Source organism: Carassius gibelio, chromosome B21 (assembly GCF_023724105.1).
Source record: "Carassius gibelio isolate Cgi1373 ecotype wild population from Czech Republic chromosome B21, carGib1.2-hapl.c, whole genome shotgun sequence".
Lineage (NCBI taxonomy): Eukaryota > Metazoa > Chordata > Actinopteri > Cypriniformes > Cyprinidae > Carassius > Carassius gibelio.
This window is the reverse complement of record NC_068416.1, coordinates 6,294,968-6,321,315: the sequence shown is the minus strand read 5'-3', so window position 1 is coordinate 6,321,315 and position 26,348 is coordinate 6,294,968. Positions and strand designations below refer to the sequence as shown.

Below are 26,348 nucleotides of genomic sequence, written 5' to 3'. Positions count from 1 at the left end.
GGCAGAAGTGCCTCAGGACCCATGTAAGGAAATTCCGCTCCATCTAACGTCACACAGAGCCATACTCGAAAAAAACTTTCCGAAACTTGTGACAAACCGGAAGGAGTATTTTGGGAACAAAAATACTCCTTCAAATGTACAACTTAATTTTTAAAACTTTGTCCATGTTTAGTATGGGAATCCAACTCTTTAACAGTGTAAAAAACTCAGTATGCATGAAATAGCATTTCACCCGCCCATTAAACACTAAAAGATATTTTGAAAGATGCTGGTAACCATATTAATAATCAGCATGCTAATAAGCAACTAGCTAATGAGAACGGTTCCCTATACTATAGTGCTACTGAATTTTCATTTTTGGTTGAACTATCCCTTTAAACTGTATTTTTAGCAAGCAACTAAGACAAAACATGCACATTTCACATTATAACATCTAAACAAAAAATAAAATAAAATAAAACAATAAACAAAGATCACAGAATTCTGCTCACTATTCACTATTTGTTGCTTATTATCATGCATGTTACCAGCCTATTGGCTGTTTATTACTTATAAACACATATTAATTAATTTGTTTAATCCTACACTATACCTAAACTTAATTTGCAGTCTGTTGAGGGAAAAGAAAGTGAATATGTGTTCCCTATAATCTAAAGTGTCACCAAATTGGTAAAAATCAATAGCTCATGAATGTGCATATGTTTCAACTCCAGCTTATAGTTGAACAGCATATGTAAAGCACGTAATAAAGCATGATAATGATTTTGTTACACAAAGAACTATAGGAAACGCTCGTGTCTTTCCCCTACAGATTGAAATGCACCGAACAAACAGAGGAGCATGGAGTGGGATGTTTGTTTGTATGAAACACCCGAGTCTGTCAATTGCAACAGTGATCCTTCCTCCCTCATTGCAGATGATATCCTCCAAAATCCCACTGCGGCAACACGGTTAACCTTGGGAAGGGCTTGACAAATGCAATGTTTTCTTACACCAACACTCGTACACTCGGACCTCCTCACCTGAGAACCAGCACGGGCCAGCTGGACACAAAAGCAAAGGGACTTTATAATGATAACAAGCAGTTCGCTAAAACCCGGCTTTAGTGAGGTTAACGACTGGCACTGGTTAATGGAGCCGTGTGTTTTGCCCCGGCAGTTGAATCTTAAAGTAAGGGTCGCAAGGCACCTCTAATGCTTTGATTGATCTCCTGGTGGAGTGAATGGATAATTTTAGTCACAGTTGCTCATTCAGAAAACTGGGACTTCGAATTGCATTGGCAATTCCTGAAACGAATGAAATGAGGGCGTTTGCTTTATGCGGCGCGGGGCGATGGATGATACGAGATAATCTGGGCTTGCCATCTCATCTTTCTTTTTCAGCCAAAAGCACTCATCTCTCATCACCAGGCCATGATTAGCATTCATTGGCCCAAAGGATCAGGTGCTCGCTTCGCCTCAAATGTGCAAAGTGCTTCAGAGAGAGACGTAATGGTGCCTTGCAGACAGAAAATTAGGAGATTTGCCACATGGTGAGAGAGGCTCATTTGTAGTGTAGGACTCACGGAAGGCCGTGTAGAGCTCCTGAAGGGTCAGGTGACCATCGTTGTTGTAATCGTCGTAACGCAGGAGGTCTTGCATGGTGCACTCCAGTAAGATATTTTCTAAATGCTCCTTTACGGAGATCTGTAAAAGAACAGGAAGAACTCAGTTCAGTTACACACAGTGCTGGGTTGTAATGGAGTCAACCTGCTCTCATATAAATACATACCTCTGTGCACTTTTGTGCAACACCATTTTTACGTACTTTCCTGAACGTTTCGCCACAATTGCACTCAAACACTGGTTCCATTATTTGAACCCTGGCATGTTTTTATCACATTGAAATTGGTATGTATTGCTCTGTTTTTATGTTGCTTCAGGTGCATATTGCGGTGGCTCAGAATTCAAATATCCGGGGACTATCACTAAAAGTTTATGCTCTATAGTGTTGAAAAGATGCCCTAAATCAAAACCAACCCTAAACCTACCCGATAGTGTTAACAAATGCAAAACTTTGAGGGGAAAGCACCTCTCAAGCTGTTAGACAAACAAAGAATTCTTCAAATTACTGGTCACAAAAATATTTCAGACCCTGAACACTTTGGGCACGTAATGTAATGATGAGATTCCCATACGTTTCGTTAGCCAAAACCCATTAAAATAAAATATTTACTTGAAAAATTATTTTAATAGCACATTAACGTTTGCAGTTTTCTGATCTCAGTTAATGATCACATTGACATGCAGGAACACAAGTAAAACACTTATATTTTCAGTGTTCAAGTGTTTATATTATTTTTATTTTCCATTTTTATGATTTCATTAATTATTCGTTTTTATCAATTCACAAACCACAGATTATTGGTTTGTAATGATTCTGTAAATAATGACTCTGAAATCTTTGACCCAAAATGCAGGACAATGTGCAGTCCGGCGGTCATTATAGAAAAATAAACCTCTTCAGATACACTATCCCTTCCTCAATCTTCTTGAACTGCAATCCTATGGGACGCTCACCTCTGCCAGCTCCTCACTGCTCAGACGGCCGTCCTGGTTTCTGTCTATATACTTGAACATCGTGTGCACTAGGATCCTCCTCTGCTCCATGGCGTTTGCTTGCCCGTCGATGGAGGCCCTGGGCTGCATGTCCAGCAGCATGCTCTTCAGCTTGTTGTACTCCGCCATGGTGCACGTGTCTCCTGTAAAGCACACCAGAGGAATTTAATTAGCTGGATATGACCAAATGCATTTGCATTTGCATTAATGCACAGACGTGTGTTTTCCATTTGCATTTTTGTACAGTCGTTCAGTGCAGGGGTCTCAATTAATTCACTGTAATCCTGCGATTTACACCCAAAGACAAAAGGTAAACATTCCCATTTAGACACTTTAGCTGTATCGCAGCTTCTCTTTCGGCGGTGAGGGATTAGCAAGCATGTTTAAAACTGTCACATTAATTCCCATGCGGCTCCGCAGCACTTATGTCTATAAAAGACGGCTGGGAAAATGAGAACCATGATTAATCAAGTGTGGTAGTGACTGTTTATTCCTCACTGGCAATAAAATTATGCAAACACAGCCCACCCGCTGAGCAGCTCTTTGAGACCCCTCGAGTGGGAGGAAGATTGTTTCTTGTATCCGGCACGGAGGCAGCGCAGAAGACGACATTTTATACAAAGCTCTGCTCAACTGATGAGAGGAGGAAATATGGTATGAATAAGTCATTAGGTGACACTGCTCTACATGACGGATCAGAGCCGCCCGCTGAGAGGAGTCTCACTACATCTAATGAAGAAAACAGCAGTCAACGGTAACTGATGCTAACCGCCGGCAGCTTCTGACCATCACAGTATACTGCAGGAACTGAACAATCTCAATAACACACTGGGAAGACATCGTGCGGTGTGCATTACTGGCTGCATACACACTGTGCAACTTCAGGAGTGACACCACATTAAAAAACGGGAGTGAATCCCTTAATTTACAGTTTCATGTGACCGAACCATAGCAGCGTTATGTCATCTTGTGCATTTGGTTAGCTATTTGTTGAGCACAATAATATTACAGCTACCAAAGACTCATTATATACACAGATTTGAACTAAAACCAAAGTTGAAAGAGCAAGCGTGTTTCGCTTATGTCTGGAAAAGTGTTGCCATGTCTGCTTATTATTAATATTCAGGTTTTTGGGGCTTGTTGGTTTGGGCTTAGCACATAAAACAATCCATTTTATGGAGATCATAAAGTAGGCAGGTGCCGATCGGGATATTTTACTATGTGGCCTATTTCCAAGAGAATGCATTTGGATTTGAGTTTACACTGCACTGTGTAGTGTTTCTGCAAATGAGGTTGCCACAACCTGCATTTTTCAAGAGTCAATGCAGTTGTAGGATGTGGTTAAATTGGTAAAAAAAAAAAAAAGTGCACAGAACTTTTATTTGTTAGAAAGTATCAGGGAAACTTCTCTTTTGAAATGCTTCTCTTTTGCTGACAAGACATTTATAAATTATTCTCATTACCCACAAAGATGTTTGGGGTATGTTGCAATTATGTTGCAATAATTTCATAAATGCATATTATGAAATTACAGTGAAAACACAGAAAAGATCAAACTCTGAAACACGCAGTGCATCAGATTACATATTTATATAATTGCGATGTCTTTAAGATTTAATCAAACAAACTAAGCCATATTGTTTTCCAAGGCATTGTTAGAATTACTTTAAAAAAAAAAAAAAAAAAAAAAAAACTGGCATGTAACACTTTATTTTAATCACCAACGCTGACTTTTCTCTCGTTTGGCAATTGCGAAGTATTAATATTATGCCACGATTGGCCATAAATATGTGACAGTTCTCTCACTTGAAGCATTTCAGAAAGCTTACACACTAAAATATCTGTAGACATAGAAACTACATCAGCAGGGGATACATTAAAACGTATTCTTTACATTTGTCAGTAAAGGGGAAATCATCCTGTTTTGGCATTCAAATAATATTTCTGTTTTCCTGCAGCACATATTTGTACAGTAAATAACCTCAATGTCAAGCCTGTCTGTTAACATCACATCAGGGTCGTCTCCATACACAAACCTGCTCTTCTTACCCACAATCCCTCATTGATCAATCACGTACGACTCTGACAGGTCGTTCTGTTTGGTACTTTTCAAACAGGGAAATGAAGTACATCTATCACTCAAGTGCTAAGGGAAAGGTCATTGCTAAATGTATAAATTGTTATGACATGCCATAAATATGAGTTAATCCTAAAATAATTCTTTCATTTTTTTTTTCAACATGCAAGGTATCACACAGGTCTACAGCTCTTCTTTTTCGCTTTCACACTCATGATAAAAATATCTAGTGTGCAATGAAGCACATTTCAGAGAGAGCAATCATGTGACTACATTGCATTGCATTATAGGATAAATTGTCTTTTTTATTGTTTGAGTGAATGAATGAATGTTCACTAAGTATTATATTGATTCCCAGCTGCCTCGCAAATATGCATGACAGCTAAAAACACATTTTTTGATTTAGTTGGTTAAGATGGCCCTCAAATAAACTAAAAACACTATAAACTCTATACATTGTAAGGTTAAATAGCACAGTCTAATCACACGGCTGAGCAGATGCTACCATGGCATGTTGACAGAGCTCCGTTTGAAAACACTCTGAAAACTCTCAAAACAGCTGTGACCGATTCAGTGCTCTATAAGGTTCAGTCAGATCCATTCCTCTTTGTCACTTTGTCTTGCTGCTACCCAGCGACCTTTAGACCGTCCAAAACGAGAGATCGCAAGCTCGTCTGATTTCTCTGGAGCTTTAGAACCCATATCTTCTGACCTTTTACTTATTTATGTATACGCCTCTTTTCTACCAAGAAATAAAAGTTCATTGGCATTTTGCGTGACTAATGAAGACTTGATGGGAATGTAAAGATGTGTTATCTAATCAAACAGCATATTTCACAGTATAATCAGCAGAAGCTCTTCTTTTCTTGAGTGTTTTAGCATCAGTACGGGACGCCGTGAAGCCATGCTGTGATGAATAACTGATCAGGGATGTTCAATACATCCTCAACTGTAGTTTCACAACAGGGTGCCATGCATGGACATGTATGATCAATCAGTTATGGTGAATGAATTGAATAAAATCTACATAAACCTAATTTATACTCATACAGAAGCTCACTTATGATTATGTTAATGCAATGATTCAAACATATGGCAAGCCATTTTGACATTTAATCCTTAAAACGCATTTATTTTCATACTAATAGCTACTAGTATATAGTATCTTAGGTAGTATTTATTCATTGTCTGCTATCTGTGTTCATCCCTTAGGTATGAGTAACTCTGATTTAAAGATCATTATTTAGTTCTGTGCAAACTTCATATAGCCAAAATTGTAAATTCTACTTCTTGTTACAAGTATCGAAGAACCATCACTTCTACCACAAAAGACTGCTTTTTAAGTTATCTTCTTGATGTATCCAAATTCCTTAGCATATCCAAAAGCTCAGAACAACTTGATGATGTAACAGAAACTATGGACTCTCTCTTTTCTAGCGCTTTAAATACAGTTGCTCCTTTACGCTTAAGGAAGGTTAAGGAAAACAGTTTGACACCATGGTATAATGAGCATACTCGCACCCTAAAGAGAGCAGCCCGAAAAATGGATCGCAGCTGGAGGAAAACAAAACTAGAGGTATTTCGTATTGCTTGGCGGGAAAGTAACATATCCTACAGAAAAGCATTAAAAACTGCTAGATATGATTACTTTTCTTCTCTTTTAGAAGAAAACAAACATAACCCCAGGTATTTATTCAATACAGTGGCTAAATTAACGAAAAATAAAGCCTAAACTAGTGTTAACATTTCCCAACACCACAGCAGTAATGACTTTATGAACTACTTTACTTCTAAAATCGATACTATTAGAGATAAAATTGCAACCATTCAGCCGTCAGCTACAGTATCACATCAGACAGTGCACTATAGACCCCAAAAGGAACAGTTCCACTCATTCAATACTATAGGAGAAGAAGAATTGTATAAACTTGTTAAATCATCTAAACCAACATGTATGTTAGACCCTATACCATCTAAGTTCCTAAAATAGGTTCTTCCAGAAGTCATACAGTATTGTTCAAAATAATAGCAGTACAATGTGACTAACCAGAATAATCAAGGTTTTTCGTATATTTTTTTATTGCTACGTGGCAAACAAGTTACCAGTAGGTTCAGTAGATTCTCAGAAAACAAATGAGACCCAGCATTCATGATATGCACGCTCTTAAGGCTGTGCAATTGGGCAATTAGTTGAATTAGTTGAAAGGGGTGTGTTCAAAAAAATAGCAGTGTGGCATTCAATCACTGAGGTCATCAATTTTGTGAAGAAACAGGTGTGAATCAGGTGGCCCCTATTTAAGGATGAAGCCAACACTTGTTGAACATGCATTTGAAAGCTGAGGAAAATGGGTCGTTCAAGACATTGTTCAGAAGAACAGCGTACTTTGATTAAAAAGTTGATTAGAGAGGGGAAAAACTATAAAGAGGTGCAAAAAATGATAGGCTGTTCAGCTAAAATGATCTCCAATGCCTTAAAATGGAGAGCAAAACCAGAGAGACGTGGAAGAAAACGGAAGACAACCATCAAAATGGATAGAAGAATAACCAGAATGGCAAAGGCTCAGCCAATGATCACCTCCAGGATGATCAAAGACAGTCTGGAGTTACCTGTAAGTACTGTGACAGTTAGAAGACGTCTGTGTGAAGCTAATCTATTTTCAAGAATCCCCCGCAAAGTCCCTCTGTTAAAAAAAAGGCATGTGGAGAAGAGGTTACAATTTGCCAAAGAACACATCAACTGGCCTAAAGAGAAATGGAGGAACATTTTGTGGACTGATGAGAGTAAAATTGTTCTTTTTGGGTCCAAGGGCCACAGGCAGTTTGTGAGACGACCCCCAAACTCTGAATTCAAGCCACAGTACACAGTGAAGACAGTGAAGCATGGAGGTGCAAGCATCATGATATGGGCATGTTTCTCCTACTATGGTGTTGGGCCTATTTATCGCATACCAGGGATCATGGATCAGTTTGCATATGTTAAAATACTTGAAGAGGTCATGTTGCCCTATGCTGAAGAGGACATGCCCTTGAAATGGTTGTTTCAACAAGACAATGACCCAAAACACACTAGTAAACAGGCAAAGTCTTGGTTCCAAACCAACAAAATTAATGTTATGGAGTGGCCAGCCCAATCTCCAGACCTTAATCCAATTGAGAACTTGTGGGGTGATATCAAAAATGCTGTTTCTGAAGCAAAACCAAGAAATGTGAATGAATTGTGGAATGTTGTTAAAGAATCATGGAGTGGAATAACAGCTGAGAGGTGCCACAAGTTGGTTGACTCCATGCCACACAGATGTCAAGCAGTTTTAAAAAAACTGTGGTCATACAACTAAATATTAGTTTAGTGATTCACAGGATTGCTAAATCCCAGAAAAAAAAATGTTTGTACAAAATAGTTTTGAGTTTGTACAGTCAAAGGTAGACACTGCTATTTTTTTGAACACACCCCTTTCAACTAATTGCCCAATTGCACAGCCTTAAGAGCGTGCATATCATGAATGCTGGGTCTTGTTTGTTTTCTGAGAATCTACTGAACCTACTGGTAACTTGTTTGCCACGTAGCAATAAAAAATATACTAAAAACCTTGATTATTCTGGTTAGTCACATTGTACTGCTATTATTTTGAACAATACTGTAGGTCCTCTTCTGACTATTATTAATTCTTCATTGTCATTAGGATATGTCCCCAAAACCTTCAAACTGGCTGTTTTTAAACCTCTCATCAGAAAACCACAACTTGACCCCAAAGAACTAGTTAATTATAGACCAATCTCGAATCTCCCTTTTCTGTCCTATATACTAGAAAAGGTGGTATCCTCACAATTATATTCCTTCTTAGAGAAAAATGGTATATGTGAAGATTTCCAGTCAGGATTTAGACCGTATCATAGTACTGAGACTGCTCTCCTTAGAGTTACAAATGATCTGCTCTTATCATCTGATTGTGGGTGTATCTCTCTATTAGTTTTATTGTATCTTAATGCTGCGTTTGACACAATTGACCACAACATTCTTTTGCATAGACTTGAACACTTTGTTGGCATCAGTGAAAGTGCATTAGCATGGTTTAAATCGTACTTATATGACCGCCATCAGTTCGTAGAAGTGAATGAAGATGTACCATATCGATCACAAGTGCAGTATGGAGTACCTCAAGGCTCAGTACTAGGGCCGCTACTCTTCATGCTTTATATGTTACCCTTGGGAGATATCATCAGGAAACATGGTGTTAGATTTCACTGTTATGCTGATGATACTCAGCTCTATATTTCTTCGCGGCCCAGAGAAACACACCAATTTGAAAAACTAATGGAATGCATAGTCGATATAAAAAATTGGATGACGAGTAATTTCTTACTGCTAAATTCAGAAAAAACAGAGGTCTAAGACTTGATGGTTGCTCTGTCAATTCATCGGTTAGGAACCTAGGTGTGCTATTTGATCGCAATCTTTCCTTAGAAAGCCACGTTTCTAGCATTTGTAAAACTGCATTTTTCCATCTCAAAAATATATCTAAATTACGGCCTATGCTCTCAATGTCAAATGCAGAAATGTTAATCCATGCATTTATGACTCCAAGGTTAAATTATTGTAATGCTTTATTGGGTGGTTGTTCTGCACGCTTAGTAAACAAACTACAGCTAGTCCAAAATGCAGCAGCAAGAGTTTTTACTAGAACCAGGAAGTATGACCATATTAGCCTGGTCCTGTCACCGCTGCACTGGCTCCCTATCAAACATCATATAGATTTTAAAATATTGCTTATTACTTAAAAAGCCCTGAATGGTTTAGCACCTCAGTATTTGAATGAGCTCCTTTTACATTATAATCCTCTACATCCGCTACGTTCTCAAAACTCAGACAATTTGATAATACCTAGAATATCAAAATCAACTGCAGGCGGCAGATCCTTTTCCTATTTGGCGCCTAAACTCTGGAATAACCTACCTAACAGTGTCCGGGAGGCAGACACACTCTTGCAGTTTAAATCTAGATTAAAGACCCATCTCTTTAACCTGGCTTACACATAACATACTAATATGCTTTTAATATCCAAATCCGTTAAAGGATTTTTAGGCTGCATTAATTAGGTAAACCGGAAACACTTCACATAACACCCTATGTACTTGCTACATTATTAGAAGAATGGCATCTACGCTAATATTTGTCTGTTTCTCTCTTATTCCGAGGTCACCGTAGCCACCAGATCCAGTCTGTATCCAGATCAGAGGGTCACTGCAGTCGCCCGGATCCAGTACGTATCCAGACCAGATGGTGGATCAGCACCTAGAAAGGACCTCTACATCCCTGAAAGACAGCGGAGACCAGGACAACTAGAGCCCCAGATACAGATCCCCTGTAAATACCTTGTCTCAGAGGACCACCAGGACAAGACCACAGGAATTCTGAGAAAAAGTCATCTTGCAATTATCTTACAATATTTTGCAATTTTGACTTTATTTCTCAAAATAATTTTGACATTGTAACTCGCAAAACCATCTGATGATTAAGTACTAGTATCTAATAATAGGTAATAATATCTACCTAATAGATAATAAAATCTAATGAAGGAGTACAAATATCTAATAAATAAGCAGTAGCATCTTTTAAAAAGTTAAGCACGAGTAACTAAAGAATAAGTACCAATAATTAATATAATTGATACTAGTGGCTAAAAAGCAAGTAGTACAACAACAGAAACTAGTACGCTTTAATAATTAAATGTTAAAATAGCTAGCCATAGAACCAGCTGCATTGAGATTTAATTAATCTAATTCCTTCATATTCTTCATATCAGGTAAGGACACAATAATAATGTGCTGTCACTACCATGAGGAGCTATTCCTACCTGATCTGCCCTTAATGACTTTCATTACTGCAACCTAATGTAGTCAGGCTGATTCAGTCACGTTAAAATCCGATTTTTGACTTGGTTAAAACCAGTGCATTTATGAAGCACATTCTGAAGTAAACTCACAATCTTTTCTTTACAGTTCTGGCAATGTCTGATCAAAAAGCATCTCCTGTGATCGCTGAGAGCAAAGCATGAAACGTACTAGTTAAAATGAATCCTCTCTTCAGAAGCAGAAGTGTTATGTATCCATTTAGTTCAGTATATTAGTGAGAGAATCTGGCTTTGACAGTCAGTAACTGTACATAAGGTTATAAGCAATACAGCTAATCCCTGTGGATAAATGTCACAAGCTGCAGGAAAGAAGTGCTGCATATATTTAGGACTCAACTAGAGGTTGCTATTATCCTGTCAGGCATGGCATTCAAAACACAGATCAAAACACAGTATTTGCTCAATGTTCAAAGGATGTAATAAATACCAGATATAAATGCTTCTTTCTCATCTACACCTGAGCAAGGCATGCTGTAATGCAACACTAGCACCAAGGTGAACCCTTTTCAGGCATTACACAATTGAACAACATCCAAATAAATCCCCCCAAACACAGTGGGAGACTCACCTGGCAGTTTCCTGACCCCGGATCTGTCACCTGACAAAGGGTTTGTAGGTGGAAACAATTGCACGGCTGTCAAACACTTAATGGATTAAGAGCAGGAGGAGCAGCACAGGACTTGATTACAGTCTCAGCATCAGCGTGCTGCTGCAGGACACTGTACTGTATGTGCACTTCAGCACTTCTAGGGCTCAATCAATAGCACTCAGCCTTTAGCCTTTAGAGGCTTCTGGGTTTGAAATGAACTAACAACAGATTCTGGACACATCGGCTCATTCTGTGTACAGGAAACAATCCAAATCCTCAATCATAATGCAAAGATTATTTAACAAACCTACATATGAGATAGTGGGGAAAGATATCCTTGTGAGGAACTACACTTCAAACATACTTATGAAAAGATAACAGACACTTATAATATATTCAAACTTAAAATACGTATATTAAAACACTAGCGAAAAGAATGTTTTCAGACACAGTACATTTATATAAAATGCAATTTTGTGGAATTAGAGTGTTTTTCTGACTTATCTTTATATGGCAGACTTTAAAACAAAAGCACACTTTAAAACAAAAGTGTGTTAAGAAACCGTAAAGAAAAAGGGTCACACTTTATTTTAGGGTCCAATTCTCACTATTAACTAACCATTAACTATGAGTTTTGCCTCAATTAATATAAGCACTAATAAACAGCCAATATGTTAATAATAGACATGCTAATAAGCAACTAGTTATTAGTTTGAATGAGATCCTATACTAAAGTGTTTTTTTTTTTAATTTCATACATTTTATATTATCTGCAAGTACAGTTTGTTTTATAAATATATACTTTTAACAATTGAGGTTTACTTCAAGTGCACATCCAATACAATTAGGCATTCGTAGGTGGAAATATGGAAATCAATGCAGTTTAGTAATGTGTCTGTGCATATTAGCATACAAATTACATGTACATCTGTGTATATTATCTGTGTTCATCTATTACTGTGCAATCGAAACAGAAGCCTCTTAATGCCTTTTGAAGTAATAGCACACTCCAAAATGAAAATGAATTTTCTTTCTTAAAGAAGATTTTTAGCTGAAACCGTGGTCCTTGGTGATTCATAAAATGCAAGCCAGCAGATTTGGCACTTAAGAGTCAAAAACAAAAAACAAATCAGGCAACACAAAAAATAATACCCATGGCTCCTGATGATATATTGAGGTCTGCAAAATAATTGGTAATTGGCAATTGGTAAAATAATAGGCAACTTAAGGAGAGCAAAAATATTCTATATTCATTGTTTTTCTCAGCAACTACTGTACTTGACATTTTTTTATCTATAGCAGCAAATATGGCTGATCTGTCACTATTTGAAGCCCTGTTTTCCCTTTGCTATTGAGTCATACTGCCACTATTTTCCCATTCACCCTACAGAAATCGAAATGCTGCATTGACATATAATACACAGCATGCAGAAAAGGCAATAAGATCAAGAGATGCAATTCCACATTTTTCAATTAAGAGTCAAGGTTAGAGACACCTCAGAACAAGCCGTCTTATTTCAATAAACTCATAAAAGTCCATTTATCTGAAACACTCTTCACAATGGTATTTGGTCCAGAGCCCAATCTCTCTCCCCAAGAGGCTTCTAGACTGATGAATGGCTCCAGACTCGTTCAGGTAAACAGGGCGAGTGAAAGTCGCCGACTGGGGAGCAGAACTAATGAACGATCTAATTAATAAATCAGCATTCACACACAGAAGATGCTCTCAACAATTGAGTCTCATTTATTGTATCTGGGTCAAACATGTCCCTTGGTGTTGGACAAATCCTCACAGACGTGTTAACACAAGCACAGTTATGAATTAGCACAATGGAAGAGATCTGAAGCTAAACTATTATTGTGTTGAACAGGTTATTTGCCTGACAGAGCACAACATTTTAGAAATTTAAATTCAACAGCTTTAACTATCCATTTTATTTCCTCTAGATAATGTAAAATTGGTTACCTGCACGTTATCTTTACTATTTCTATATGTTTTAAACGACAAAATTTGTTTTGTTGGCATACATGTATGTATAGAAGTAGGTTCAGTGATAACATTTTTGACTTGAAAACCAGATAGATATTACAATTATTTTTATGTTGCATATTTCTGAGTGAAATAGGGGCTTTGTTCTTCACTTGAAACAGTTTTTTTGACTGTAACGAAAGATTGGGTAAAGTTACTTCTACAAGTAATGCATTGCAATATTAATGTCCAAAAAGCAACTACTGTGCATGTAAATGCGTTATGGAAAGTAATAAATTGCGCTATTTTTTACGTAACTTTTTCTCATCTGGGCTGGATTACTTGTTTGTTTTTAATATAAAAAAAGTTATATTTTTGGCTAATGTAAAAGCCCTTTCCGTTTACTTTGTTTAAACAAGTTGTCTAATAATTTAATTGTTAGAACGGTTAAACACAGACTATAAAATAATACAGATTCTGTGCACTCTGTGTTTTCATTGCTTTCAAAATAAAAGTCCCATATGTTTTCAAAATAAAACTTAAATGTCAAACTGAAAAAAAAAACAGAAAAAAAATACAAAATAAAATAAATAAATAATTGTGAAAATGTAAAATAGTCACACATAAGAAAATAAAAACAGTGGTGTATGGGTAGGGCAGGTAAACAATGCCAAACCACTCAACAATATTTCAGTCAACCTATTGCCATCTTTAAGCCATTTCAACTCAATGTGTCTATTTCTCTCTGTCTATTGAACATTATAACGCTGAGAGACCCTCTTCTAGCTGAGTCGCATGCAGGTTTTAAGTGATCCATTAAGCTGGTATTCTATGATCCGAGCCTGTTGCTTGGAGAGCTGTAAACTCAAGATGAGGATGCTCTCCAAGGTCTCAATTTATGCATTGTGCAAATGTTATCCCAATACCTCCAGTACCTCCTCTTTTAGCTTATTCTCCTCCTTCAATTAATATCATGCCGCAAAGTGTGCTCCAATACCCAGAGAGACAGAGGGGAAAATGTGCTTTGACTGATAATTTGAACACATGTTCCCCCTGGGGCCAGCTTCATCTCCCACAATCCTCATCATCAGTCGGCTGGCTAATCTGAACACAATGAGGCAAGTTGGGCTCCATTGACTGAGCTCTTAATTAAAACCCAGACAAAAGTATCTCATTCTCAACACTGTCATTAGGCTGGAATGAAAGAAGCCGAGCGAAGACTCACACATGCCCTTAGAAAGCAACAGTACATATAACTGCTAAAGGACTTCACTTTACTGCCATTGTTGAGATGTTATAACCAGAAAAAGAGCCAAGGAAGTCAAGCCCTACAGGGAAGGGACTGGTTTATGAAAACATACTTTGTATGTCATTCATGTTTATTGTTATTTTGAGCGGGATAAGCTGTGTCAGTGATGGTCATCCTTATATTCAAACTATGCTAGGAGCATTAGATTCCCAAACCACCAGGGGGCCCTCATGCGCTCAAAAACACTTGAAAAATGCAGCAAAAAATCATACCCACTGAGCCAGGAAAAGCGGTATATCTAATATATGCATACATCTTCTCTACTTGTAATGAATTATAAAGAAGTGTTTATAAAAAATGAAAATCCACCGCTTTGTTTACAGAGGTTTCCTGGAAACAGTTCTATTTCTGCTGTTCCATAAACGCCACCTGCTGTCCGACGTGGATTTAAATTTTTATTCAGCCATACTGCCATTTGTCTTCAGCGGAATGTGAAATTGGACTAAATTTTTGTTGTAAACCTGTGCATTATAAAAAATATCAACACTTCAACACTTATTTTATGATTTATCATAATCTATTTCTTAAAAGTTATTTAAAGGCTAAAATTTGTTATTTTATAAAACTTTTTTTTGTTGTTATTGGAAAGCATGGTGTTTTGTAAGTCATCCGATCAATATTTATTTATTTATATTTGTATAAAATCTTGCCATAATTTTGAATGTTATTAATTTAATGCTTGTGCAGACAGAAGTGTATAGTTCCAATTTTATTTGTTGTTTTTGTACTTTCTGAACCTTTCTAGCACAATTTAGCAATACCATAAATAACCATGATAATTTTGGCCACTTGGTCACTGTGATATGAAATTTTCACGCCACTTCATCTATAGCTCTAAATAGCTCTTATTAACACTTTAATGAACATTATTACTTACAACCTTTAATCCTAAGTGTTGCTTAGGGCCCCTAAATTGCTAGAACTGAGTGATATTCATGGCAAAACTTTATTTTAAGGAACAATTCTCATATATACAGTATATATTACTAGCATATTGGCTATTTATTTATACTTACAAAGCACATAATAATGTTTTATTCTGCATGATCATATTTTAGATCCCTTAATTCACCCCATATCTAAATTTACCAACTACCTTTCTAACTATTAGTAAGCAGCAAATTAGAAGTTTATTGAGGTAAGAGTCATAGTTAATAGTTAGTTAGTAGTGATAATTTAATTGAAGTTTAGTCACACTTTATTTTTAGTTCCAAATCTGGATATTAACAAATGTCTCTGTTACATATGGTATCCCTTGTTCCCTGAAGGAGGGAACAGAGACGTCACATCAGTGACTGACGAATTGGGATATTGCTTCGATAGACCAATCTACTTTGAGTGTAAACTAAAGAGCCAATGCACATTGGCATGCAATTATTGCATCCAGCTGCAGCTGATCACAGCATGAGTATAAGAAGGCAGCAGGTGCAATGCATAGTAGGTTTTTGCTTCAGAGCCGAGCCGGTGACCCGGCCGCTCTGCGGTGGTACAGCAGCCGTGGCGATGGGACGTGACGTCTCCATTCCCTCCTTCAGGGAACGAGGGTTACCATACATAACTGAGACGTTCCATTTCAGTCAGTCACTCTCAACTTAAATTGGTAGTGACCAACCACTACCAATTTAGTTTGGCTGCCAAGGAGACAGAGGAACTTGACAGGGTCTATGATACGGACTCTCTGGAGAGGTTTTAGCAAGCCGACACTAACCAGGGCCTCTCAGTGCCACTACCCATTTAAGGTGAGAACACAGGAGGATATTGACTCCACACGAAAGCTATAGGTTCTAGCAAATGTGTTGAGGGTCGCCCAGCTCGCAGCTCTACAAATATCTTTCAGCGAGGTGACACGAGCCCGCACCCAGGAGGATGCAACAATTCAAGTAATGAGCTGGCAACCTGAGCGGACAGGGCACAGTTTATGCCTGATAAGCCAGGTTGATGGCATCCACAATCCAGTGGGCCACCCTCTGCTTAAAGATGGCCTTCCCCTTCTGCTGTCGTAACAGACAAAGAGCTGGTCTGAGGTCCCAAAGCTTTGTGTCCGGTCTACTTAGAATCTCAAGGCTTGGACGGGACAGAGCTAGGGCTGAATCTGCCTCATCCAAGAGAAGCGATTGCAGGATCACCACCAGATCCCTAAAGGAAGTAGCGGGAACCTTGGGCACATAGCTAGGCTGGGACCCTTAGGATTACCTGGGAATCAGCCAACCTGGACTTTGAGGGTGGCGGGAGACAGCCTCAGCTCCAGCCGGCTGCTAAAAGGAAAACACGACCCTCAATGAACATGTTTCACTTCAAGGCATAAGCGTGTCTCGTAGACGGTGGTTTCGCCGAAGGGATGGTGTCCACTACCTCTAAGGGTAGGTCATCTGTTCGAGAAGGTACAGTGCATTCGTGCCGAGTGCCTTGTACAGAGAGTAGAACAACTGGCAGTGAGAGGTCTCTGGAGAAGCAAACAGGTCTACCTGAGTTAGGGCTGCACGATGTGTCATTCAAGCATCGATATCGCGATGTACGAATCCACGATAGTCACATCGCAGGAAGTGCGATGTAGGCTGTCGTAATTAATCCGTTATTCATTAACTGTACGGGCCAGCTGCTCCCCGGCCCTTGACCAATGTGATTCGCGGATTAATTGCACAGCTTAACCATCATAGAGTGAAAGTTTATCATTGACAGGACTGAAAACCACATGCGAGTTTAACAGGGCAGAGAAAGAGCGCGCGCGAGAGAGAGACAGGGAGAGAACGCGCGCGGAAGAGACAGGGAGAGAGAGCGCGTGCGAGAGAGACAGGTAGAGAAAGAGCTCGCGCGAGAGAGACGGAGAGAGCGCGCGCGCGAGAGAGAGACAGACTCTCTGTACATTAGAAGTACCATCAATGTTTATAGAAATGTATATGGATTTATTTTGCATGTAATTTTTTTTTCTTATGAATATATGGGTATTTTAGTTTTGTTTGTTTCTATTCCGCTATCTACAATGCTTTGGCAATATGTACCTTTGTATGTCATGCCAATAAAGCAATATGAATTGAATTGAGAGAGAGAGAGAGAGAGAGAGTCATTTTCAAACAACACGAGCGCTGTCTTGCTCTCTCTCCCTCGTGCATATTAATCAATTGACACGATGGTGTCGATGTTTAAATCATTTAAAATGAGAATGTAAGTGTGCTCACCCCATTTTTATTTGTAAGAAAAAATATCGCAATATATATCGCAGAAAAATTAAATATCGCAATGTCATTTTTTCCCAGTATCGTACAGCCCTAACCTGAGTGGCTCTGAAATGTTTCCAAATCAGCTGGACCATCCGAGGATGGAGTCGCCAGTCTCCCGGGAGTATAGCTTGAAACATCGCATCCAGAATCTTTGGCCAGATGATTACCTACAGACCCGGGAGAGGAGGCATGGTTCATCCTGCCATGTGGAGGCAGTATTAGGACACAAATGCATCACAACCGACTGCTCCACCAGGGGTCCCCTGGCCACTTGTAGCACAACAGTGGGGTAGTGCAGCCTGAAGTGTAATTCGTCGGTCACCGACGTGACGCCAAGAGTGACCAATTGATAAGGAACCAATAACTATGACTTTTGCCTCAATAAACTCCTAATTTGCTACTTATTAATGGTTATTAAAGTAGTTGTTAAATTTAGGTATGGGGTAGGTTTAAGGATATAGAGTATTGTCATGCAGAATATGTGCTTTATAAGCACTACAAACAGTCAATATGTTGATAATAGGCTTGCTAATAAGCAACTAGTTCACAGTGAGAATTAGTCCCGCTGAGAAATCTCCTCAGCTCAACAAAATATTTAATAAAAATGATACAATGTTCATCTACTTGAAGTACCAAAATTGTCTTTTTACATGTGCTTATGGAATTATTGGGCTGTAATCCTTCATTGCACATTAAAACAATGGATGATGGGTTTGATGTGTGCTTAGCCCTTTATTCTTCATGAAAAACAATCCTTTCTTTTTCTTTAATAGCAAATGAGGTGCATTTTTAAATCCAGTTTAATTACTATTAAGTAAATTGTATTAGTATTTTTATAGACCTATTTTTGACATTTTGAAATATAAAAAAAGTTTTAAGAAAAAAATATGCTAAAATAATGATAAAATTGAGGAATTCAATCTGACTGCAGATTCATAAAGTGCACTGTTTACACAGTAGGTTCCCCTAAATTTGCCAAGTATCAGAAAAATGTGCATTACATTTATTCAAAAGGATATGTCAGTGCAACAGTTACTAGAACCACAAGCAGAACTGGCATTTATATGTATATATATATATATATATATATATATATATATATATATATGTGTGTGTGTGTGTGTGTGTGTGTGTGTGTGTGTGTGTGTGTGTGTGTGTGTGTGTGTGTGTGTGTGTCTGTGTGTGTGTGTGTGTCTATCAGGAACAGTCTACTATTTTTCTGTGAATAAACATAAGTACAGTGGCATAACAGCACTCAGCATGCATGCAGGGTGTTACTTAATCTGATTTAAGTGCTTTCAGTCTTACTGAGATATAAATCGGATTATTACCAGATTATTAGGATGCATGTAAACATATTTGATATATTTCTATTAAAGCTCAGAGAGCTGCAGGAACAACATACGCACATAGCAGAGTCCTTCCTAAAGTGAGTTGTCAGAATGAAGGTGCAAATGAAGTGGTAGAACAAAAATACAGATGTCAAACTCAGTCTCTCCTGATTTTCACAAGCTTCCTGTGGTTCTGGATTTCTCGACAGGCTGTCAATTGTTTCACCACAGTTGGTCTCACGAGACTGCTGTTTCCATTCAATTATTCCAAAGGGAACGTACTACATGAAAACACACATCCAATTAACGCACTGAACAGAGAACTCATTTTACAGGATTCTGGAGCAAATAAACACTTTTTGTATTATTATGTATTAGAAAACACTTTGAAACATGCACTGACTGGCAGAGCAACTATGAAACATTTCTTTAAGATATAATGCAACCAAAAATAAAAATTGTGTCATCATTTATTAACCCTCTGGTTGTTCCAAACCTGTATGAGTTTCTTTCCTCTGATGAACACAAATTTTATTTTGAAGAATGTTGATAATCAAACAGTTGCCGGCAGCCATTGATTTCTGTATGAAAAAATTAAATAATAATAATAACTGGTTACAAACATCCTTCAAAATATCTTATGCTGTATCTGCTGTATCTGGTTTGGAACAACTTGAGAGTAAGTAAATAATGATTTTTTTTTAAGGATCATTTTTAGCCAACATAAGCATTTGTTGATGTCACATAAGCATTGCAGTGTTAGGATCAATCAAACTGAAGACAAAGCCAGCTCTGCATTAATTGACAGTCATTTTAGCAGAATAAGTATTTGGTATCTTTACACAGAATTTGACAACCATTTCAGATTCTGGAGTTTCTCTTAATAAGTTTGTGATTATGGAGAAATACAACATGTGCTTTGTAAAATATTGCATTTGCAGCTCTTAACACTTTAAAGTCTTTAGTGGTGGAAATAAAAACCTTTCAGTCTGATTCACAAATGAATCTTTCAGTGTGATTCCTGAACCAGTTCAACGAATCAGACATCGTTCTTTTGTCTCAGAGGCAGTGGTGATTTCTTTGGTTCGGCATAACAGATACAAGAGAAATGCACTTACAGTAATGAAGTGAAAATACTTTTTTACTGTCCAACACTTAAAGTCTTACTATAAGTCTCTATTTTAAAGCATCAAGGAGTGTGATTTATACATAGAGTAGGATGTGCTTCTGGATTCTGGAACATTCAAACTCTAATTCTAATTCTAATTCTTGAATAAGGTGTCCCTTTCATATTAACCAATTTTATTGCAGCTGCAACCACGATGAAGGACACTTCTGTCTGTTGCTTGATTTCTATATTTCTGTGGTGTGGTCCCGAACATAATTTTAAAATAATGAGAAGAAACTGGTTGTGGAAGAGTAAGTGTGTATACAAACAGAGAAAACCCATCCACACACTGTTGAGATTGGCTGTGCTTTATAACTGTCTGCAATGTTGCAATTAATTAGATGTTTACAGTGTTCTGTCATTCAACACCACACAACAAAACTAACATTCTAACGCTCTTGTCATTTTTCAAAAAATGTATTTTCTCTAAGATGCTATTATCATATTAGACTAAAACCTACTGACTGCTCACACAGAGTATAACAACTTTCCTTCTCACCTCGTTACACTTGTGGTCTTTCCTGTCCAAAACTACTGGCTTACAGAAAATTCCTTATATATTTATTTTTGTGCTGTATACTGAATTCCATCTTTTTATCAACTTATTTTCTGTAAATTAGCACAGGTTTTGTATTCTGTTTTTAGAGCAGATTGCATGAGCGCAGACATTTTTTACCAGTAACACCAAATTAGGTAAAGCATTTTTAGTACAGCACAAAGGTTTGAATCTAAAGAAAATCAAATGGCCTGCTAAGAGAAGATTTATGCATAATCTGTTTGTGAGGACTATGATATTTTATATACCGAAATGTTGTAGTTGTGTAGTGATTGTAACACAATAAATTGTTGTCATGATAGTGATTCATGAACATGTTCTACTTGGGTAGATCACATGAGCAAGGGCATAAGCTCGGACAGACTGTATATATATACATAAGCACATGTCAAACCTAAGAGATGCTCTGGACCACTCTAAATGGAGCAGAACAGTCAAAATATAATTGCCAGTCTCTTGAGCAATATTACACATGAAAAGGTCTGTCAAATGTGTTATTCTACTTCATGTTCTGCACAGTGATGGCACTAGTCACAGGGAGGAGATTAATTAATTTACACATTTATCATTTGAAATTGAGGCAGAGCTAAACTTAATGAAACTAGATAAAAAGGCAAACTATATTCACCAATGGAAATAAGATGGAATAAAAGGTCATAATCGGACATAACACTGGAATAGGATATAATATGAAATAACAGTATATGTTGAAATGAATCTTTCAGAGAAATATGCTAACCTGGAAATAGTAACATTTAAATTAACTGGTATTTATAAAAAAATAAAATAAAATAAAAAATAAAAAATTCACCAAATCAAGCTAAACATATTATTTTATTAATACATTTATATAAACAAAACCACGTAAAGAGCTTAAAGGGGTTATAAAATGGATAATCAAAATGTTCTTGATATTTACACATATGAGAGGTTGTCTATTTGTCGGTCCATTATGTTGTGACTCAACATTATGGAGTCTTACTTGGGAGCCCGAATCCTCTCTAAACTAAGAAAAATGCCAATAAAATTTGGCTAGTGGATTTGGCTAGTGGATTCACGACAGGGAGGCTAGTGGATTCTGCATGCTTAGCCACTCGCTGTGCACACAGGTATAAATAGGTGACAGGTGCATCCACTCAGCAGATTTTTGCTTAGGAGTCGAGTGAATGAACACAGTTCAGTGCTTCATTTAAAAGAGCAGTTTCTGAACTGTGCCTTCTGGTTGTGGTCACTTCCTATCCTCTGGGCATCCAGCTCGCTGAAGCTGCGTTTGTGGATTGTTTATGCGTTCACTTGTGAGTGTGTCAACATGGCAGCACTGCGATCATGCCTCTCTCTCCTCACGAAGATGGCTGTATATTTGCCCACCCAGACCGAAAATCATGCTCCTCGTCACAGCCCCTTCCTGGCACATCCCTCTGAGGAAGGACCTTTTTCTCAGAGGCTCGGCACCTATGGCACCCACATTCAGAACACGGAACACGGCAGACTAACAAGTTATCTCCCACCAGGCCAGAACCCTCTCTATGAGGTGAGCTTTTGACTTGAAGTGGAGTCTGTTTGCAACCTGGTGTTATTCTCACTGAGAAGATCCCTAAAGATGCACAAATGGAGTAGTGCTTTCTTTCCTGGAAGAAAGGTCGGAGCGAGGGCTGTCACCCTCCACGTTGAAATTGTATTTAGTGTATCACAATGGAGCGGCCCGTCCATGGAAAAGTTCGGTCTCATCGTCAGGTTTGTGAGGGGTGCCAGAAGGTTAAATCTTCCTAGACCACCCCTTGTGCCCTCCTAGGATCTCTCTACCATCCTGGCTGGCCTTCAGAGGGATCCCTTTGAGCTGCTGGACTAAGTTGGGCTTAATTCCTGTCTGCTAAAACAGCACTCCTGAATTCGCTCACTTACATTTACATTTAGTCATTTAGCAGATGCTTTTATACAAAGCGACTTACCAATGAGGACAATAGAGGCAATTAAAACAAAATAGCAACAATATGTGACTGCAAATGACAAGTCTCGAATAGCCTAGTACACATAGCAATATTTATATATTAAGGTTGGGCAAAAAAAAAAAAAAAAATGATTTTGCGATTATCATTTCTTAAAATTACATTGATACAATATTGATTCTCAAAAGTCGCGAATCATTCTTTTCCGGTATTTATTTCAGCAAACATTTAAAACAAGATCTGATTAATATGAATCTTTACATTAGTCTTTTCCAGTGTAAGACTCAATGTAACAACAATTCTTCTATTACTACTAATTCACATTAACAACATTTTATTTTTTAAGGTATAATCACATTTGTTTTCTTTTTCATTTTAACAGTTAAAAAGTTTGTTTGCATTTTTTCCCCCATTTGATTAGGATCAATTAAATTAATGTTTTATGCCTGCATCTTATTACCAGAAAAAGTAAGAGCATTTTATATGGCCCTATTATTGTTTAAAAAAGAACCCTATACAAAAGAAAAAAAAAAGAAAAAAGAATAGTTTTAAAATACAGGCCTGTGGCTCTTAATTTCTTTTTATAAATTCACCATTTGTTAACTGATGTTTCCTGTTTATTTTTAGAAATATCAATAGCCCTTGTATTAAAACTAAAATCACTGAATGTATTTAAAAATAATAATAATTGAGAATCGAACGAAGAATGGAACTGAATCGATACCCAGCACTAATATTATATATATATATATATATATATATGTATGTGTGTGTGTGTGTGTGTGTGTGTGTATGTATACACACACACACACACACACACAGAGAGAGAGAGAGAGAAACAACTACATAGAATATAAAAAGTAAGCTAGTGTTTTTTTTTTTTTTTTTTTTTTTTACAAAAAAGAAGATTAATAGATAAAGTAGAATTAAAATAGAATAGAAAGTGCTAGAGTTAGAGGGTCAAATAAAGATGGAACAAATAATGTTTAGTTGTTTCTTGAAGATGGCTAAGGACTCAGCTGCTGGGATTGAGTTGGGCAGGTCGTTCCACCAGGAGGGAACATTTAATGAAAAAGTTTGTGAAAGTATTTTTGTGCCTCTTTGAGATGGGTTTGACTTCCATCGAGAGGGTCCGAGACCTCCAAGCATCCTGAGGTCCCACTAACTAAAGCATCTGCCTTAGAAAGTAAACTGCAATGAACATGTTGCTACTTCCATACCTCATCGGCTCATCACAGTACTGTATGTGTTATGATTGCTGGGGAAGACACTGAGAGCCTTGATTTCTCTGAATCCTCGCTGAATAACAGTATGGATTAGGGTGTAACATTCTCCTTACAGTCACACAGTACAGCAGGGCATCGGCTGCCTGTCATCTCTGCCCTCTCATGTCTGACATCATGATGATTTCCTTCTGTTCCAGCAGCTGTGGCTTTAAACTCTGTCACCTTACATGAACATGAACGTGAATGCGGTCTGATCCTGGTGGCCCATCGCCGCATGATTTAATAAGCAAGTGACACTTTCACTTTGCTGGTGTACTTCCTAAAACAGATCTCCTCCTCCCAATGAATTCAGCATTTTTCCAGGCTGATGGCAAGGGACTGTGCCAACCTCAGACAACACACACACACACACACCAGTGAATAATGCATATCTCAATAAGTAATGTACTCGGCACCCAGAGGGAGTTTGACCAGATGCCTGTACACCTGCTGATGCATCTAGTTGTCACGCTTGTTTGCTTTCATTTACGAGTGCAAGTAAACAGCTTTAAGATTCATCTTTGACGTGATGATCCACCTTAATTCCAGACCTGCTTAGTATTTCCAGCTGTTTTGTTTTGTTGGTAAAGCACTGCACTGGAATGCAGATGATGTAGGCAGGATTCTGGCAGCATAAAGCCAATGTAAATTGAAACATTTTTGGTTTTTAGGCGATTATTACCACTAAATGAAAATAGCATCAACTTTCAGCCTGTCACCATCATGCAAACATAAGATATCAAACATACAGTAGAAGTTGTTTTTTACATGTTTTTCATGCCAGTACATGCCTGAGTTTTTCCGTTGTTATTTCTATACAAACATGCACTCGGTGGATGTGTTTGACCGCTGCTCTCACGTCTTGCATCTCTTGTAGCATCTCATGCATGACACATCATTATAAAAACTTATAAAAAGAAGTTTATAACGTCTAATAACCTGGCATTTTCCCAATTCCACTGGCCATGTGTCTTTAAAAGCAAAAAATTATTAGGTGTAAATAGCTGTAAAAATTCGATGTTAAGGTTTTCCATAGAGCAACAGTCCCATGCTATGGCCACTGCCGTTGACACAAGCTTCAGCGGAAGTTATTTTACACTACCATTTAAGACTTCCGCTTTCGAACACAGAAATGTGAAAATGTCAATGGCAGTTTTAACTTCTCAGCTTTGTGGCAGGGGACCAGTGATGTACAGTCATTGCTGGGTAGTAACTGATTACATCTCTGGATTGTTCAATCAGGTTTCAAGAATTGTATATTTGTGATTCGATTAATATGCTTTTAATCCGATTACAGTTACTTTTTTAATGGATTACATGATTACATTTCACATGAAATCCCCCTGAAATTTTTAATTAATATTTAAATTTAAATTGAGACCCTAATATAATATATATATATATATATATATATATATATATATATATATATATATATATATATATATATATATATATAATTATAATATTAATATAATATAAATAATACTGCACACCTTTTAAATGTGTCCATGGTTTAATACCATGTAGCTTAGAAAATATAAGCACAGACTCTTTCTCTTTCTCGTTCTAAGAAATGCACATATCTTCATAAATACCAAACTTTCATCTGTGAATATTAAATATTAAATATATTAAATATTTAAACTATAGTGTTTTTCTTTCATTTTCCGTGACTGAAGCCAGACTGAAGACTGAAGCCATCAAATGTAACACATCAGCAAGGCAAAAGTGACGTCTATTTGCGAAAATGTGCTTTGATGCGCTTGTTTGATAACTTTAGGTTAAAGCGCCATTCACCATTCTCTTATGTCAGTTAATGGTCACTGTAACGTGCAGATAAATAAATAAAACGTTCTTGTTGTTAGCATTAAGGTATTGTTTTTATTTTAAAGTGTGAAATTTTTTAAAGTTTAAATTTTTATGATTTAATAAATTTTTCATCAATTTAGAAACATTCCCTAAGTTAAAGAAGTTTAGGAAAATTTGCTGTTTAATGCACTTCAGCAAATATACTCATTCTTGTTCAACTTCATTCTTGTTCATACAATGTTGCTTTATCCCATAAAAAGTAACTATTAGCGTTACGTGGTTACTTTTTATGGCAAATAATGCATTACATTATTTTTGCGTGAAATGAATAAGCCTCTGAAAGTATTGGCTGAAGAAATGGCCTTTGTACCTCACCCACAATTTCTCTCAACATGAATACAAGAGACATATCAGTGAATAAATGGAAATGCAAAGTACTAGTTACTTGAAAAAGTAATCTGATTGTGTAACTCGTGTTACTTCCAACACTGGTGAAAAATGAGTTAGGTCAAAAGTAATCTTAAAGAAATCAAAAGCAGTCTGATTATTTTACCTACAATGTGTCATGTAATAGATGATGTTTCTAACTACAATGCCCTGTG

The 26,348-nt window shown here is 37.3% G+C and overlaps 1 protein-coding gene across 1 annotated transcript in view; it reads right to left on the bottom strand.

Moving 5' to 3' along the window:
- The window catches only part of fstl4 (follistatin-like 4), a 163,467-nt gene that overhangs the window by 60,524 nt on the left and 76,595 nt on the right, over positions 1-26,348 (bottom strand). The window contains exons 5-6 of the mRNA XM_052588302.1: positions 2,559-2,740; positions 1,565-1,685 (exon numbers count right to left, since the gene is read on the bottom strand). Of these exons, the coding sequence (XP_052444262.1) occupies positions 1,565-1,685; positions 2,559-2,740 (303 nt within the window). The remainder of the gene's footprint in view (positions 1-1,564; positions 1,686-2,558; positions 2,741-26,348) is intronic.